Source organism: Vidua macroura, chromosome 3 (genome assembly GCF_024509145.1).
Source record: "Vidua macroura isolate BioBank_ID:100142 chromosome 3, ASM2450914v1, whole genome shotgun sequence".
In the NCBI taxonomy this organism is placed as follows: domain Eukaryota; kingdom Metazoa; phylum Chordata; class Aves; order Passeriformes; family Viduidae; genus Vidua; species Vidua macroura.
This window is the reverse complement of record NC_071573.1, coordinates 43,605,909-43,624,109: the sequence shown is the minus strand read 5'-3', so window position 1 is coordinate 43,624,109 and position 18,201 is coordinate 43,605,909. Positions and strand designations below refer to the sequence as shown.

The window sequence follows — 18,201 nt, the reverse complement described above, 5'->3', positions numbered from 1 at the left end:
TCCTCCAGAGTATTCTAGATATTTGCATGCACATTTGGATACCCCTCTTACAGAGTATAATACAGATACAGATCTTCCTGGAAATTTCAAGGATCACTGGGCCAAAAATCTTCCATTTCTTATAGAAAATTATGAAGAACAGCCAGGGTTACAGCCACATATAAAGTGAGATTTTTTTGATTTTTTTAAGCCTATTTTAAATGGGGGTGTCTGCCACTGAATTCGGTCAGACTGAATTAATTTGAGGTATTGGGTGTAACTGCAACATACTATGTATGTTCAGTGGACTGGAGGAGGAATGAGTGTTGTCTACCCTGTGTTTAAGTGTTTCTCACACAAATGGTATTGATTTGTAAAACACAGATTTGTTTGCCAAATGCTTTCAGGATTTTTATGGCCAAGCTATGTCTGATGCATGTTTTTCTCCTCTGTAAGAGATGTGTTATTTCAGAATTTTGAAAACTATAAGCCTGATGTGCAAGAACTCATATGCGTAGCTGATCATCTGGGTTCCATGATGCAGTATGAGACACCTGGATTTCTTCCAAATAAAAGGATACATAGAGGTATACTGAAAATGTTCTGTAAATTTGAGAGGGGATGAGGGAGTCAATGTGATAATTGAATGCTGTATCTTTTCTATCTGCAAATTAGTTTTATGCTCTGTTTCTTTCAAATCAGATAGAAAGTTTAAAATAATCATTATGTCAGCATTTTCTTGACCTAGCTGGGCACTGGAAATCAGGATCTCCCAGACTTTTCAAGGTTGTCTGTTCTTTTCCTGTAAATACATTTCTTTCTCACTTCAGTTTTCCTGTCCGTGCAGCACTGAGTATTTGGCTTTAATTGGTTTTCTGTTTCTGTTGTTGGTACCTCTTTCCTCATGCCTCACCTCAGCAATGGGATTGGCCACTCTAGAAGTAATGCAAGCTGTGCAGCGGACTTGGGCAAACTCCAAAGTTCGGATGAATGGGAAGACCAGACTGATGCAGTGGAGAGATATGTTTGATGTTGCTGTGAAGTGGCGAAGGTAATGGTCGCAGAGGACAGAGAGCAAGCCTGGACTGGTTGTTGTTAATGATGAGTGCTCCAGCTGATCAGAGGGTTGCAGTCATGGAGAAGAAAATGAACACTTGCTGCCATTCTGTAACTAGAAAAGTTCTGATAAAAGAAAAGGATGGTGTAGGTACAAGGAGTGCACTTCTGAAAATACTCAATTTTTCTTCTTCTATAGAGGAGAGAAAAAATCAGAGTAGCGTTTTCCAGTTGAAGCAAAGCTGTGAGAGACCATTGCAGCTAAGGCAAATAAAAACTAACAGTTTCAACTCCAGAAACATCAAATGTTTGTGTTGTATGGTTTTTATAAGAAAAAACCCTGTGTTTCAGGAAAAGTTCTTTTCCATAATCTGAATTCTAGTTTTTGCCTAAAATTGTTCTGTCTGTGAATAAAGCTCTATAGAAATATTACATGGATTGAAATGTGTGCCAATGTTGATGTCCTTTGTCTTTGTAGGATAGCTGACCCTGACCAGCCTGTGCTTTGGTTGGACCAAATGCCTGCCCGGAGCCTTAGCAGAGGTTTCAATAATCACATTAACTTAATCAGGTATGAAAGTTTTACCAAATAGCATTCCCACACACAGTAAGGGGTTGTACCAGAAATTAACAGCTCTTTGTGAAACAGTGTTTTACAGCGTTCAATGTATATGTGCTTATTGTTTGACTTTAATATTTGTTTTATGATTTCTGATGGAACATTTGGGATTTGTGCACAATTTTCTCTTATGAGATTTCCTCTTTTTCCTGAATTTCAATTGTACAACTGAGTTATAGCAGTATCTAACAAGGATCCAGAATATGTATGTTTTTACATGCTGTTTTTATTTCCTAAGTAACTTAAATGTAAAAATTTTATTAAGTTCATCATAGTTGTAGTTTTTGTGAATGCTGCCTCTCAAAGGCATGGCATCAGTATTGAAACAATGCTTTTCTATTAGCTTTAATACTGATTTACAGTGAAGAGGAAAAACAGTTCTCATAGTTGTTTTCAAGGCAGGCCAAAGTAAAGCAAAAATGACAAAATAAGGAACCTGTGAAAGGTAACAGTTGCATTTCCAAATAAAGGTAAAATTTAAAAGATACAACCACTGTTGTATGTTCCATCTTCTCCCATGCTGCAAAATTCTGTATTTGTAGTCATGACAGTGCTACCTCCCTTGGAGTAGCACAAGTGTGATAGACTCGATGTGGCAACATCACTGTCAATCACAGGAGCAGAGTGTGTTTGTGTAAGAAAATATGTAGCCAGGTTTCATCTTAATTCACCCCCTCCTAGGAAATACTGAATCTTTGATCTGTCATTCTACTTTTATGTATGTCTATCTCTTTGTTCTTTGAGAAGCTATACTGTAAAAGGAGAATAAGGGTAACAAAGCCTTCTCAAGAATTATTTCAGGCAGAGAAATAGTGATGTTCTGATTAGCAGAAGCTAATGAGGATTTGTCCTCACTTTTCCTTCCAGTCTGTGGAATGGACCCTAGCAGCCTCTCCTTTACTTGGAGTGGTTAATGCAGCATTAAACTCCAGTGCAGATCATATACTTTGCAAGATGTGCTGCTTTTGAACAGTCTTGTGTTCAGGCTTCTCTCTTCACTCAAGCCAAGGGTTACATTTGGGCTCCAAGCTGTTTCCGTCTTTGCTGTTGCTACATTCCTGTCGTGTTTTATGTACAATGCAGCAGAAACCACAGCCATCTGTACTTGGAGACAGAGATGCATTCCATACTTCACCTGTTTCTTCATGGTTTTACTTCTAAATGGGAGAGTAAAAGCCTAACTTCTAGGTGATCTGTGTTGGCAGAAAGGCTTTCATGTAACAGCACTTAATTAACATCCTGAAATTAATACTGAACATTTAATCTGTGGAAATATGTCCTTGTACAGAATCTCTGTGTCATGAACACTTGTTTTGCAGTGGCCAAGGTACTTGTTTTCCTTTCATCAGGGAGTGCTGGCAAAACTGATGATGTACTATTACAGCTGTTTTGGTCATTTTATAGAAGTCTGAAGCAAGCTTCATGAACATTCAGAACTGTAGGCCCACAGTGAGCCTAATTCTAACCTTTTTGGTTTAGCTCAGCCTTTTGGGGATCTCCTCAGCATTTTTGGCTGTGCTTGTTTCATAGATAACTAGTGGTTCTCTGAAAAATACTGGTTTGCTGCCTTTTATGAAGAAACAGTAGATTTGAAGCACCCTAAATACCACTGCCTTAGGAATTGCTCGTGCTTTAGTACTGGATGGTGATTGCATTCTTTTTGACTCTGGAAACCTCTTCTGGTTTGGTCGTTCTTCAGCCTTAAGTAATAACCACTTTCTTTGATCAGCTTTCTGTTGTGATTTGTTTCTGCTTTTGGCTCCATCCTGATTATTTCACATGATGTGAGGGATAAAATAAATGAACATATTAAGTGGTAATGGTTGTGTTTTTTTTTCTTTTTTTTTTAGTTTTGAAGCATGTTCTAGTTCACAGATTTCTAAATTAAAATTTCTTCTTAAAGAATTACGCACATTTGTATAATTTCCTTTTTACATTCTCAGCTTGTAAAATGGCTGCTGATTGAAGAGACTAATAAGGCACAGAGCTAATACCCTTTTCTTGATAACTGAGATGGATTTAGGGTCTTTTGACTGTCCTTCAGGAAGATATACTTTGTTTTATAGTTAGGTTATGGTTTGAAAGTTATTCTCATATCCATATGACTAAGGCTGAATTCTTTCTAAAATAGCATGGCTACCTGACAGCCATGCTGTCAGTGTAACAATAGATTTAGGCTGACAAATAGCAGTTTGCATGGTTATTATGTATATTAAAATAAAAGCTGTTCAGTCAAACAAGAAGTATAGCAACAGAAGTTGGGTGTTCTAGCATTTGTAAAAGATGTAGTCATGCTGAGCTCAAGCTGTTCTCTAGGTTTTATTTCATCTGAATTATACACCAGGAATTTCTGTGGGCAGAAATACTTGGATTACTTGTCTGTTAGCACAACCTTTTTCTTTACTTGAATTCTTTCTTTCCATTGGAAGTCCAGTATTGTTCAGTGATTCCTGTCAAATGAGTCTTGTCGTGGAGGCATTAGCATTCAGTGTCTGCTGAGGTGTTTTTGGTTTTTTTTGGTTTTTTTTGTTTTTTTTTGGTTTTTAATTTTTTTTCTTTTCCAGAATGGCAAAATGTTTGGAATGTGTCAGAAAACAAAAACCTTTTTTGTTTGTTTTGTGTCAATTTGGGGACCTTTTTAAAAGGTACATAAGAAACATCTTGCATTTCACAATTGTTGATAGGAATTCAGATCTTAATGTTCTCAAGATGCAAGTGTGTCATCTGTCTCTTTGTTGGTCTATAGACAGGGGTGAATTTGGCTTATCTTCTTTCTGGCTTAAATGATCAAAGCTAGTAAGTTTGATTTAAAGTAGAGAAAATGTTTTGGAAAGCTTTTGTTGTTTTCATAGACAAAGCAAGGATTTGTGATCAGCTAAACATTAATGATATGCTTAATGTCCTTATTAAAAAAAAAGACAGTCTGGAATACTGCAACTTTGGAATTCTTGTTGGTAGTGTTTACTAAACAAGAAGAAAGAGTGGGAATAAACACAAATCACTTTTGACCACCCACCGAAAGTCTTTCTCGGTGTGACAGCTTCTAGATGGCCTTATAGAAGGTAGGTCTGCTTTGGACGTATTTTCCAAGATGACACTAAAGTAGAATCCACTTCCTTATGCTGACACGCTACTGCCTGTTGTACAGATATTTTTTTAGTACAGATGGGAAAGGATGGGATGTATGACAAGGGCAAATTATGTATATTAGATTTGTCTTCATCCTTCCAGTTTCTCTGCCTCCCTTTCCTATGTGCAGACATGTGTATGTGTTCTAAATATGTTCAGTTTTTGAGGACTGATTGCTGGTTTTCTGAGACTAGGCCTCCTAAGGTGAGAGACTGTCAAGTGAGACATTAGACAGGGACTTGAGCTGACAAAAATCCCTTAAAGTGGAAAGAAAAAGCTAGGTGTACACAGCTTCCTGTGATTGACAGTGGTTTTGCTTCCTCAGAGAGCGATAATGCTTGCTTTATAAAATCTTGTTTTGTAGACTGGGAGAAGAGGAAGGACTCCTACAAGTGCAGTAATGGTATGTAATTTTTCCTCTGAGTGGTTATAATCCTAACAGATTTCTACCACATTTCTACATTTTTTTTTTTTTTAAACTTACTAGTCCAAGGGAAAAAGCAACACCTTTAATGTTTTTGTTTTTCAGTTACTACTTGTAACTGTTGGGTTTAAAAGCAAAAATACTTCAATATAGAAGGACATAGGTGAATAAAGAAAAATACATGTGGACAGTCAGAGCGGATCAACATATATATTGCCAAATATGTAAACTGGACCATGTTGATTCTCTAGATGTGCAAATTGAGATTTCTTATCTAGTTGTGTTGTATCTATGAGTCTAGGGAAGATTATATCTTGTACAAATTGGTAATTATTATATATAGATAGGATTTGCTGGAATCAGGCACACTAAAATGGAGAAATATGCATGGAATGTAGTTTATCAGAGAACAACAATTCTAATGATACATGAGTTTGAGCAAGTTCACTATGTAATCTATATTTAAAATAGAAGATTGGCAATTTACCACGTAGATAAATCCTACATGGTTCATTCCTTTAATTTACAGGGCAACTGTGAATAAAATTGTGTCAGATATTAATGACTAATATTTGTGTCCTGGAATGTTGAGTTGAAAAACAAGACTTGAAAAAATCCTTTCTTTTCTTTGTAGGGGACAGGTCATTAACATGCGGTACCTGGAATACTTTGAGAAAATTCTTCATTTTATCAAAGACAGGATCCTTGTTTATCATGGGTAAATTACAGGTTTTTTTCCCCCCTGCTTTGTTCTCCTGCTAATAGTGATCTGAATTTTACATAATATTAATTTCACGAAGTCTGAAAGATTTTTTTTCTTAGTTTAGCAAGTTCTGGTTTCCTTAGCATATATAATTGTTTTAATTCTTACAGGAAATGGAAAATTTCCTGTATTAAATGGAAAATTGTATTCATAAAGAAACTTAATAGGAAAAAAAACCCTGTGAATTATAGTATATCTAGAAACTAATAACTTTTTTGAGTTTGTAGCCATGGTTCTGTCATGATTGGATCTCTATTCTTTTTGAGTTTATGATTTATTAAAGAAGTTTGGTTTCCTCCTGGTAGAATCAAGTACAGTTACTCTGACTATTGATATAAATTTATTAAGAAGTGAGGAAAAAAGAGAAACAAAGATGTGGAAGGTAATTTTCATTGAAACAGGTGTTTGACAAGGAGTTTTAAATGAGCAGAGAATCTACTATCTGTTACGTAGGTGGGTTGGTAGATGCTGTCCTGGAACTGAAGAGAGTTGTAGAATCTTGAATGAAATAATATGACTAAAGGTAATATGAAAATTGATGTTGGCATCTGAACTGAATACTGTGGCTCAGTATTCGGATAACATAAAAAACTCTTTTAGCTTTAAGCCCTCTAATTTTCCTCTGGCCTGGTAACTTTTATTCAATACTGAGTTCTGTTTTTCAATCTCATTATGCTGTTTAAATATCAAAAAATGGGAGCACAGAAAATCCTTGTAACAGTTGAAAATGTTCAAGTTTTAGAAATTTATGATAGTTGCTGAAAATATGTAAGTTCTGTAGTAACTGGCAATCTGTCCTCTGTTGATAGGAAGTTTGTTCAGAGTAAGCCCAGTAGCATTTGACCTTAAACCAGACCAATTTGTGGTGTGATTTCTAAAAGAATTCTGTTCTTAAAATCTGGTATAGTGTAATTAATAATTCTTAGGCCAGTACTGCAACAGGTTTCTTCATGATCCAGCTGTGCCTGCATCTGAAGTATTTACTTGCCTTTGAGGCTACCCAGGTGCGTCTATTTTGTGAAGAATATTTCTAATTTTAACTCTTGTACTTCCATCTTTCCTTACCTAGAACCCCCTGCCCGCACACGCTCATGCAAACACTGTTTGATGCTTTAAAGTGGCCAATAGCAAGAGTAAGACAGAATAGTTGATTAGAATAAGATAAATCTGAATAGTGAAATTGAGGTTTGAAGCTGAAAAAAAATAAGCTGAGCTGATATAGCAGAAAATTGCTTTTTGAAATATAGGAGACCATGTGGACAAGTATAAAGGAACTAATTTTCTGGAAATAATTATTTAACTTTCAATAACTTACTTCACTGTGGCTGATGAGGTTAAAGGTATGTTAATTTCCAGAAATTCTACAGATGTTCAACTGTTGTATTACATATTTAATTTTTTTCCAGTGCTAATAATCCAAAAGGACTGCTAGAGGTTCGAGAAGCTTTGGAAAAGGTACATAAAGTAGAAGATCTTCTTCCCATAATGAAGGTAAATTACAAAAAAAACTTTAATATATGGTAAAAAGCATAAAATGTGTTCTGGGAGATATTCAGTTCCTCAAAATAAAACCATTGTATATAAACTTAAAATGAGTAACTGGAAATACTAGCTTAGTTTACTCCAAATCTGGATATATAGGGTTAAACCTTCCCTTTGAAATGTGCAAATGGGTGATGTATATTTGAAATCCTTGGCCTAACTGTGAACTGGTAACAAAATAATGGGAAACCAAAATGTTAAATGTAATTCTTTGAAGTCAGTCTTCTCAACCCAAGAGGGTTTGTAGTCAGATCTGCCATAGTAGGCTCACTCTGTGCCTGTATAATAGGAATGAAAAAAAATGATTGATGTGTCTGTCAGGTTAGGAATATGGAAACTCTTTTTACTTTTATGTTCATTGGTTCAGCTCAGTATGTGGTGGGGCTGGCACAGGGAAGTGGGGGAATAGTTGTTCCTTGTGACTGATAGCTAAAATGAAGTCCTGGATAACATTTTTGAGCTTAGGAAGACTTAGCAAAAAAGGAGTGGGAAACGTAGAGGTTTTATTCCTGCTGCTGGTGGTCTTTGTCTAAAGGCTTTGGATATATGACCTGCAAAATGATTTATACTCTTATCTCAACTTGAGTAGTAAGGCTTGAGCTGGTTTTAAGTAAAAGTTGTTCTCCTTTTCCCCCCCCCATTCCTCCAAATTAATCTAGGGTGAACATACATCTAGGGTGTAAGTATTTGGGGGCTGGGGAAAGAAAGATACAAAACATGCCTTTTTAAAGGATTGTACAGTATTTTACTCAGAGCAGAATAAAATTTGGGTAGAAACCATTATGCTAATTAGAGACAAATTCTTTACTTTATCTTATGTGTCCACATTGGAATTTTCTATCTAAGCAAAGCAGCTGGGTTGCCATAGAGCAGAGATCTCTGAAGCTGCTTTGCTGATACTCCTGACAGACTGTCTGGGTTTGGATGTGTTCTTGATACTAATGCTCACTTGTGCACTACAGTTATCTTTGCAGGAACTATGGGGTTTAAGCACTACATTTTTCTCTGGGTTTTAAAATGTGTTGTGCATATATGTTCTTTGAAGACACCCTAATTTAAGAGGTCCTTTTAATATTACTGTCTTGTTCTTGGCTTTGAAAGATGAGGCCAAATGGATACAAACCAAACCTTAACAAAAGTTTTTGCTGAAGAGGTAGTAGGTGTTGGGGTGGATGGACATCTAAGTGTTCCCTCCTGAAACACAAATGTGCAATCTGGTTACTTTTTAACTAGTAGGACAGAAAAAATGCTACCAGTGGATTTAAAAAATACAGGTTACTCAAAGAAAATGATGAAAATATATAAATATAGTGGACTGTACATTATTGTTTCAAAGTAAATGTCTCAACTGGCAGCAAATATTCTTCCCAGTTTCCATACCTGTACATTTTGGTCTGGTTTGAGTCTCCTGCATCCCATTCCAAACTGTATCAAAGTGGAATGCTGTCTCATTAGAGGCTTTTTGTTCCTTTAAAATAAATGCAGATTCTCTTGAAACAAAACACCCTAGGTCACAGGTTTTGGGTTAATATAAATAACTGCATGAGTGAACACTAGTGCATACTAGTCTTTATTAGTGCCTATATGAGTGTCTGTCTAATAGTGATGTAATTTGGTTATTTGGGTAGCTGGTGAATGCTGTATGTGGAAAGCTGGGGTTTTGGCTTTACGTAAATGCAGTTTTGCCTGGTTTATACAACTCTGGCTACAGTGTTACTCTTAGATATTGTAGCTTTGTAAAATTCTTAAACCTAGAGATATTTGCCTTCTGATGAGGATAAACATCAACTGAAAGTGGATCACAGTTAAGAAACCCTTATTTTGGGTTGTATTCTAGAATTCACACTTGGACTAATGCAGCCACTTAGTGTGTTTTAGTGTAAACATAAAATGGGGTCTCAAAATCCTGCTTTTCCATTTACATTGTCACACCAAAAGGTTACCATCAACATGCAACTTGGAGAGGAATCTGTACAACTTGAACTGCTTTGTACAGTGGCTTTTCATAAACAGCACATTTTATTCACTATTTAGTTATAAAGTTGAATGACACTATGCCTCATTCAGTTTCCATTCAGAAGGAAATAAAGGATGAATGAAATAATGCCACTGACAGTAACTTTGTTCTGTTATGTAAATTGGTCCACATTCATTTCTAGTCCATGTATTTTATGTGCTTCAAAACAATAGGCAGATAGTCTCTGTCTCTGCTACCTCTAATATTACTTTTTTTTTCTTTTAAAAGCAGTTTAACAGTAAAACCAGAGATGGGTTCACTGTGAACACAAAAGTCCCCAGCCTGAAGGATCAAGGGAAAGAATACGATGGATTCACAATTACAATAACAGGAGATAAGTATGTTCACTGTTTTCAAGGGTTAGGGTACATTAAGCAATGATGAACTGTTAGCAATTAATTGTCTGAAATGCCATTTCTGTTCATATAAAGTGGGTTTTGTTTTTCACTAGTGGCATTTTTGTAAAAAACTGAAGTTTATTCATTTGAGTGCTTAATTCCTGTTGTGTTTTCAACAAGAAGGAGATTTGGGTAACACTGATGGAACTGAGTTGATTCTCAAACATATAGCACAAAAGTGATAAGAGACCTTGTTTTTCAGCTTATGCCTAAAATGCCTAAAGGGGAAAAATATCAAATACCTTATCTTTATACATATCAAAATGCATTTCTTCTTGTGAGACCTTGTATTTGTGTTGACTGAGAAGTCCTGATTGAAATGGAAATTTATGTGATGTAAGAATAGGAGACACTCTCTTCTATTTGAGATTTTGACTTCTTTTAGGTTTGAGATGTTTGTAGACCTTCTATTTGCAAGTGAAAATTTGCATAGTACCTGAATGTATGAGAATACAATCAGGAGGCTTTGGGTCACTCTCTGGGTGAGATAGTAAATGTCTCACTTTATGGATTCTGATTCTTTGTCTTTCTGAAAAATGAGCAAAGCTGAAGCTTAGAAGTGCTGTCAAACTATTAAATAAAAACTTTAATTTAAAAAAGCTTAAATTCTATGCATTGGGTTTTTTCCCAGAATTTGTGTGCTTTCAATGAGTGGCATGGAATCCAAACTTCTCTGCTAAAATATTAATGTATCTCTTGTTTTTTTATTTTACATTCTAAATCACAGGATTATATATGATGAAAGGGTATTAAATATATGGCCTCACTATTTTGAGGAAAACATTTTGGTGTCAGTAAATAGCCTAACTTTGTTCTGGACAAACTTTGTTCAGTGTCATTCAGTCTGTTTTGATCCACAGTTTGTAACTGCTTTATACCAAAACAATGCTGTTTTGGTAGTTTGGAAATGAAGAAAACTACATACAACATTCTATAGAAAAATCCTAAATCTGTGAAGGTATTTTAAAATTTAATATTTCTTATTTTTTACCCACAATTTAAGTGAAACACTAATCCTTGTCAGGTATTCTTTAATGGAAATACTTCATCTGTTATTAGGTGGCAGTCTTTATATATTCTTTCAAACTTAGGATATGATGCAGCATTTTTAATTCAGTTATTTTAGGGGATTTTTAATTAAATGGGAAGTAATGCACATGATCTCCTGCTTAGGAAGATGATAGAAAAAAGGTGATGTGGAACTGTAGTAGATTTGTAATTTACCCTGGATATGCATCAAGTTCTGTTCACAAAATGTCTTACCTCCTTTTCTTTTTCATTTGCTTAACAGAGTGGGGAACATACTATTTTCAGTAGAAACTCAGACGACAGAAGAGAGAACACAGCTGTATCATGCAGAAATAGATGCACTGTATAAGGACCTAACAGCTAAAGGAAAAATTCTAATTCTGTCTGCAGAGCTGGGGGTAAGGCTGTTCAAGGAATGATTAATTCCTTGAAAAAGCCTTTTATGTTTTTAATAGTCTCAGTTCTCTCTGTTTAATAGTCTCAGTTCTACTACTTCTTGACAGAGCTCATAGGTGATAAAGTCACTTAAGCCCAATTATGACAAGTACCTTAAGAAGTTGCTATAATTCTGTTACTTTAAAATTTGCTGGGCTTTGCCTGTAGTACTAGAGAATGTCCAGGCAAGATCTCAGTATTGCAGTGTGTTCTGGTTTTTTATTTTTCTCATGGGTCTGTGTTCACATTTGTCATCATCCCTGCAAGTACTGTTTAGGGTTTGGCTCATGGTGATTACATATAAGATGAGTAACACAAATTCATGAGAAGCGCTAGAATTGTGTTTGTGTTGATTTGATATGCTAGGACAGTCTAACTAAATTTGGGCTTGTGCCTACACATCCTTTAATAGGTGTGTAGATGAACTGTGTTTCATCTAAATGTTAAAGATACAACAAAGTAGTTTGTTCAAACATCTATTAATCAGACTTCAATTTCATAATTTGACATTTTTACATTTGAAATGGTTCTTAAAAAATACTTGTAATAATGTAAGACTTTGCAATGTGTACATTTGTAAGGTATTACCTGGCTGTTAAATTATCTTTAATTCATGCTTTTTTCTTCTCTTAGGAAGTAGATGCTGTTTGCAACTTGATCCTGTCACTAGTTTATTACTTCTATAATTTAATGCCACTTTCAAGAGGATCTAGGTTAGTGTTGGTATTCTCATGTCTGTTACCTTTAATTCCTGCTGTATGATGTCCATGCCTTGCAGTATCTTAATGTATTTTTTAATATTAATATTATTTTTAATAGAGCTGTGTGCCCTGCACAGCTTTTCCTTTTCTGCTGCTGTGACAATGGGAACTGGCTTGGTACTGTTTTAAAAGCTAGTTTGTAATTGCTAGTGGTAACTATTCATAGATGCATGTATATTTAAAGTGATGACTAGTCTCAGCTCAGTCTTTATCAATATCAGCTCACACATTGAGAAGTGTTATTTTTAAATTGTAATGCCTGGTTTTCTAATCCATATTGTGTTACACCACTATAATTTCACTTAGGAAGTTTTTCCTGAAATGTGTATTTAAGATGAAATATACTTCGGCATAACTTTAATGAAGTACACTAAAATATTATTTTAGTAAATTGTTGCAGCTGTTAGGGTCACCAAATGAAACTGCAGGATAAAGTTCCATATATCACAGAACTCTTCAGCTGGAATTCTAGTTTAATGCAAACCTGCGTACATCTAAAACTATTCTGAATCTCTGTTCCACAAAGCACTTAAGCACTTAATATCTTTAATCTTACTTCTAGATACAGTTCAGCATGGAAAAACCTCTGAGATTTTGGGATTTTATAATCAGATTTTGCATTTATCTTATAGAATGTAAAAATTAAGGGACATTCTGTCTGAGATTCACAGTTCAAAAAATTAAGTTAAAAGTTAAATAACTGAAAAACTTTACAGTGCCTCTAGCTCTATTGGAGTAGAGTTCATAAACTCTTGTGGGCTACAGCTGATCTTCTTGGGAACAGGAGTCTGCTTTATTTTCAGCCCTGTGGAGTCTTAAGAGCTCCAAAGTCTGAAAATATGGTTCTGACTAATGTAGAAACAGTAGTAAAACTCCTTAGGTTCATAACTTCATTCTAGTGATGATGCATAGTTACAGTGATTTCACTATTTAAGTGTTTTGTGCTTGGTTTTTTTCCTTCTAAAATAACTGGCACAGTAATCTTTACTAGCCTTCTATGAAAAAATACTATGTTCCATTTCTTTTGTAGTCCAAAATAGCATTATGGAAAGATTTCTACTCCATTTGTTGCTTTTAATTTTATTCTTTTAGTGTGATAGCTTATTCAGTGATCATGGGAGCACTAATGGCAAGTGGAAAAGAAGTATCAGGAAAAATCCCTAAAGGAAAGGCAAGTATCAAAATATCAAAGCTCAGTCTTGATGGAGAAATTAATACTTGTAAATCTGGGGAAAGAGCTGTAAGAATGAACAGAAGTTGCATGCTTATTTGCTGGAGATGGGTCAGCTGCATGTTATGATGTCTTGCAGCCTGAGAGAGTATTGAAAATTCCATTACTGTTCTGACAGCCGGTGAATTTAGAGGATGGTATGTGCAATAATTTGGATTAGCCAAATTGTAGCAGTTTGGTCCGATAGGAATTACAAATCTGTTACTGAAGCATTTCCAGTGTGCTGAGCTGCTCTTTTCAGTTTGCTTTGAGAAGGGTTCTGAGAATACTGGGGCAGAATTAGTGATTCTTCTGGTGCACAGCAGAAGTTTTCTATCTGTACTCTCAGCGTATTGTAGAGCTTTTAGGGTTTGACTAGTAGAAATGGATTTGCAATTTCTCTTGATTTCTCCTTCTCCTCTGTATTCTGCTGAAGTCAAACTAAGTCCTAGTTGTCCTAGTTTTTAAGTGACTCCATTTGAGTATTATACCACCTTGTTTAATAAAGGATTTCCTTTTCTTCGACAGTTGGAGGTGTTAGCTGTATTACCTTTTCAGCATGAAAGGAGTGAGAATACCTCTGTCTCTTTAATGTATTGTCAAAAGAATCAGTAAAATTCCAGTAAGAATCCAAGTTGTTGAAGAAAACACCCTGCATGGATAACTGAAGAAGGGGTGATTTTATCTTTTGTTCTAGAAAGTCCCAAAAACAATGTACTCCTTTGAGTACAATGAACTCTAGTAGCTTTTAAGAGCAAACAGCATTTGCTTAGCAGCAAGAAAGCTTCTCTTCAGTACACCATTAAGCTGCTATCTTCCCCATTCTGTGAGAGTTCAAGCTAAGGTAAAACACTTCTGTGGGGTTTCTTAAGTATTTTTTTAGGACTTGATAGAGTAATATTTTGCTGCCTGATTTTATGTAGGCAAGCAGAATTTCAGAATTACTTCTAAGCAGGATTTCTGACTTACAGGAACACTGGGGACATCTTTACATTTGAGGGTTTTTCCTGAAACAGAGTGCCTGAATACAAATAAACTTACTTTTTAGAAAAGCTTTCATGATGTGGAAGAAATTGTGGAATGAAATTGGAATTTATTTTTTGCCTGAGTTGTTAGAAGGGCGAAGCTGGTCCCAGACTTATGACAACATGCATTTTCAGGCTGCTCTGAAGTCAAAGGTGCACAGTAGCCAAGAGTCCTGCTGTTGCCTGACAAGTCATTCAGTAGCCATGGCCAGTGTAGCTTCCAGTACTGGTTGTGTTGGGGTGTGCAAGCCCCACAGAGAATTTTAGTGCCTGGCTTGAATGCTGACTTCAAACAGATGGTGAGGGCACAAACTGGTTTGTAAGCTTACTCCTGTCTTACCAAGAATATAGGTAACAAAGCCCTCAAAGCCCTTCCTAAAGTTAGAGGAATGTCCCTTAATATCTCTTCTGTTTTCTTGAATTTTCAGCTGGTTGATTTTGAAGCCATGACAGCACCAGGGTCTGAAGCGTTTACCAAAATAGCAAGGAGCTGGATGAATCTAAAAAGGTAAATCCTTTTGATGGGGAATGGGGAAATAAAATACAAAATACTATATGTAAAATTCAAACCTATACTAAGAAATGTTACTTAGAAATTACGAGTTTAGTAAAGGATTCAGTGTATTTTTTAACACTGTTTAGGAATTACGAGAAGATTTGCATTTACATACACAGTAGCGTATTTCTAGTCTAACAGAGTAGTTAGTAGTCTAGACATTCAGTTATGTATTATCCTCTGAGGAAATTATTTGGGTTAATGTTTTCTTCGTTTTGTCCAGTGGGTCAAATTTGTCTTTTTATATTTCGGCTCATCATTAGTACATCTGGCAATGAGTGAACAAAGCAAGAGGAAATTTTTTACCCTTTTTTAAAATTCCTATGGGTCTCTTCAAATTATGCATCTGAAGTAATTTGCTTATCCTTTAGTTCTGTTTTGATTTGGAGAATAAGTGTTTTCAAAGTAGGTAGACATTTTAAATATGGAGAATTCCGTTACTTAGTATAGGTGCATGACTTGTGCAATGCTTCAAATTTTTAATTTTCATATGAATTTATAATTTAATACTGCATACATTGACAAGGAATTAATATTATGAATCAGGTGCATTTGATTGGTCCCAAATTTGTTATTCCCCATACAAAATATAAAAATCAGGCCAGACACAACACCAGTTCTAGTATGCTTCAAGTCAGGGTCAAGACACTTAAAGGGTTCTGAGAGAATTGGCCAAGGTCCTTACAGGGCCATCTATAATCTTGGGAACATGGTGTACATCAGGGGACATTCTTGGTTACTGCAGGAAAGGAAATCTTGAGTTCCACTTCAGGAAGGCCAAAAGGTAACCCAGAGAAACTGTAGGCTGGTCAGCTTCATTTTGATCCCTGGGAAAGTCATGAAGTGAGTCCTCTAGGAAAGCATTTCAGTTGATATGAAGGAAGAAGTCAGAGAAAACAATCAACATGAGCTTACCAAATATTCTGTGACCCAATGATGGTTCTCTGTGGCAATAAACAACTTTTGGGGATGATAACTGTAATAAACCAGAAGAAATTCAATAGAGAGCCACCGATATTGCCAATCGTCTGGAGCACATGCCTTAACAGGAGAGAGTTGGGCTTGTTCAGCCTGGAGAAGATAAGGCTTTGATTGAAGAGCATCTCTGCAGGACCTCTGAGTGTTTGGTGGGAGGACAAAAAGCAATGTGCATGAGTTGAAACAACATTTAGATTTAGCCTAGTCTTTTCATCAGCAGACTGCCCAAAGAGGCTGTGTAGTCTCCACCCTTGGAGATTTCCAAGACTTGGTAGGATAAAGCCCTGACATCCTGATTTGACTTCTCAGTTGACCTTTCTTTGAACAGGATCTTAGATCCCATACCTCCTGAGGTCTGGTCCAGCTTCCTAGAGACTGTGGAACTCTGCAGCTGCTTTTAGTGCCAAACATCTCACACTGATTAGTGTTTCTTGATTTCATTATCAGGGGTTCTGAGCCTGGTGAATTTCACTAGACTATAAAATCCCTTCCTAAGTGAAGAAGGCTAATAAGATTCAAGGACATCTTTGTCAAACTTAGACTAAAAATCTACTTGTAAATGAGTAAAATTCAGTATTCATTAAGGAGTGACATTTTTAAACTACACGTGTAGCAAGTTGTGGATTTTATTAAAAGTAGTCTCTAAGACTACTTTTAATAAAGATATTAAGATATCTTAAGATAGCTTAAGATATTTTAGTGCTACCCATGTGTTTCTGCTTCCCTCAGCTGTACTGTTGAAACTTATGGGAATCCATGTCAAACCAGATCAGGGAAGTCATTCATGTTAAAAATAACCTTGCCAAAAAAATTTATTTTTAATCAATACCATTTTGTAGTACAGTAGAATCTAGGGAATCACTGGGTCAAAGTAGAGATGTATAATAGATGAGGAAATGAGCCAGAGTGGAGAAAATGCTAAAGTTGACTTTGCTGAGGGAAAAAAAAAAAAAAAAAAAAATCTGAAGAACTACAGCCCAAAGGACTTGATATAATAACATGAAGGTAATTAGCCTGAGTGGCTAATTTGTCTGTGGTAGACAAATAATAGTGGATATGGTAAATAAGGCTGGGAGACTTAAAGCAATGCATTTTTCTTTAACTTCTGCTGCTTTTGAAAGCTCTTCTATGTGGACATGGTTTTCATTCTGTATGGTGACGGAGTAGTCGTGAAAAGCAAGAGCTGTTTGTGAACAACAGATTCTGAGAATCATTGAATCATTAAGGCTGGGAAAAAACTTTAACATCATTGAGTCCAACTGCTAATCCAGCACCACTGTGTTCACCACTAAACCATGTCCCCAAGTGCTGCATCCACATGCCTTTGATGACTTCCAGGGATGGTGGTTGTACCATTTCCCTGGGCAGCTTATTCCAATGTCTTCACCCTTCCCATGAAGAAATATTTCCTAATATGCCATCTAAACCTTCCTTGGCACAACTTGAGCCAATTTACTCTGGTCTTGTCCCTTGTTAACCTAAGAGAAGAAACCAACCCCCATGTGGCTACACCTTCCTTTCAGGTGGTTTTAGAGGGCAATAAGGTCACCCCTGAGCCTCCTTTTCTCCAGGCTAAACCCCACCTCCCACAGCTGCTTCTCCTAAGACTTGTGCTCCAGACTCTTCACCAGCTCCATTGCCCTTCTTTGGACTCATTCCAGTACCTCATTGTCCTTTTTGCAGTGAGGTGTCTAAAACTGGGCACAGGACTTGAGGTGTGGCCACACCACTGCCAAGTACTGGGGGACAATCACTGCCCTGGTCCTGCTGGCCATACTATTGCTGACAGAGGCCCAGATGCCACTGGCCGCCTTGGCCTCACTGCTGGCTCACGTTCAGCTGCTGTCAACCAGCACCCACAGGTTCTTCTCTGCCTAGCAGCTTTCAGCCACTCTGCCCTAAGCCTGTTGCATCACGTTGATTCTAGACACAGGTCCCAAATTTGTTGAAGAAAGTGATGAGGAGAAGTCTGAGTTAACTAAGTTAATGTGCTAACTTGCAGGGAAATTATAAAACTCATTAAAAAATAACTTTTTTCCTCTTTCAGTATTTCACCTTCTTACAAGAGCCTACCATCAGTATCAGAGACTTTTCCAACCCTGAGAACGATGATTGAAGTATTAAATACAGACTCATCTCATTGTCTAAAAAAAACTATAGTTGTTGTATAATTTATACAAATAAAAGGCCAAGAGGTACTGCTTTGTAAATTATTTTGAATGGCAAATTATGGTCAAAATGGTTTGATTTTATTTTGGTTTTCTTAATAGAACAAACTTA

At 36.3% G+C, this 18,201-nt stretch overlaps 1 protein-coding gene across 1 annotated transcript in view; it reads left to right on the top strand.

The window, feature by feature from the left end:
- TTC13 (tetratricopeptide repeat domain 13) overlaps positions 1–18,131 on the top strand; it is a 39,637-nt gene extending 21,506 nt beyond the window's left edge. The window contains exons 12-23 of the mRNA XM_053973284.1: positions 9–165; positions 436–566; positions 898–1,030; positions 1,514–1,606; positions 5,842–5,925; positions 7,377–7,461; positions 9,761–9,867; positions 11,219–11,354; positions 12,025–12,104; positions 13,245–13,323; positions 14,816–14,895; positions 17,969–18,131. Of these exons, the coding sequence (XP_053829259.1) occupies positions 9–165; positions 436–566; positions 898–1,030; positions 1,514–1,606; positions 5,842–5,925; positions 7,377–7,461; positions 9,761–9,867; positions 11,219–11,354; positions 12,025–12,104; positions 13,245–13,323; positions 14,816–14,895; positions 17,969–18,092 (1,289 nt within the window). The 3' untranslated portion in view covers positions 18,093–18,131. The remainder of the gene's footprint in view (positions 1–8; positions 166–435; positions 567–897; positions 1,031–1,513; positions 1,607–5,841; positions 5,926–7,376; positions 7,462–9,760; positions 9,868–11,218; positions 11,355–12,024; positions 12,105–13,244; positions 13,324–14,815; positions 14,896–17,968) is intronic.
- Positions 18,132–18,201: the final 70 nt, after the last annotated feature.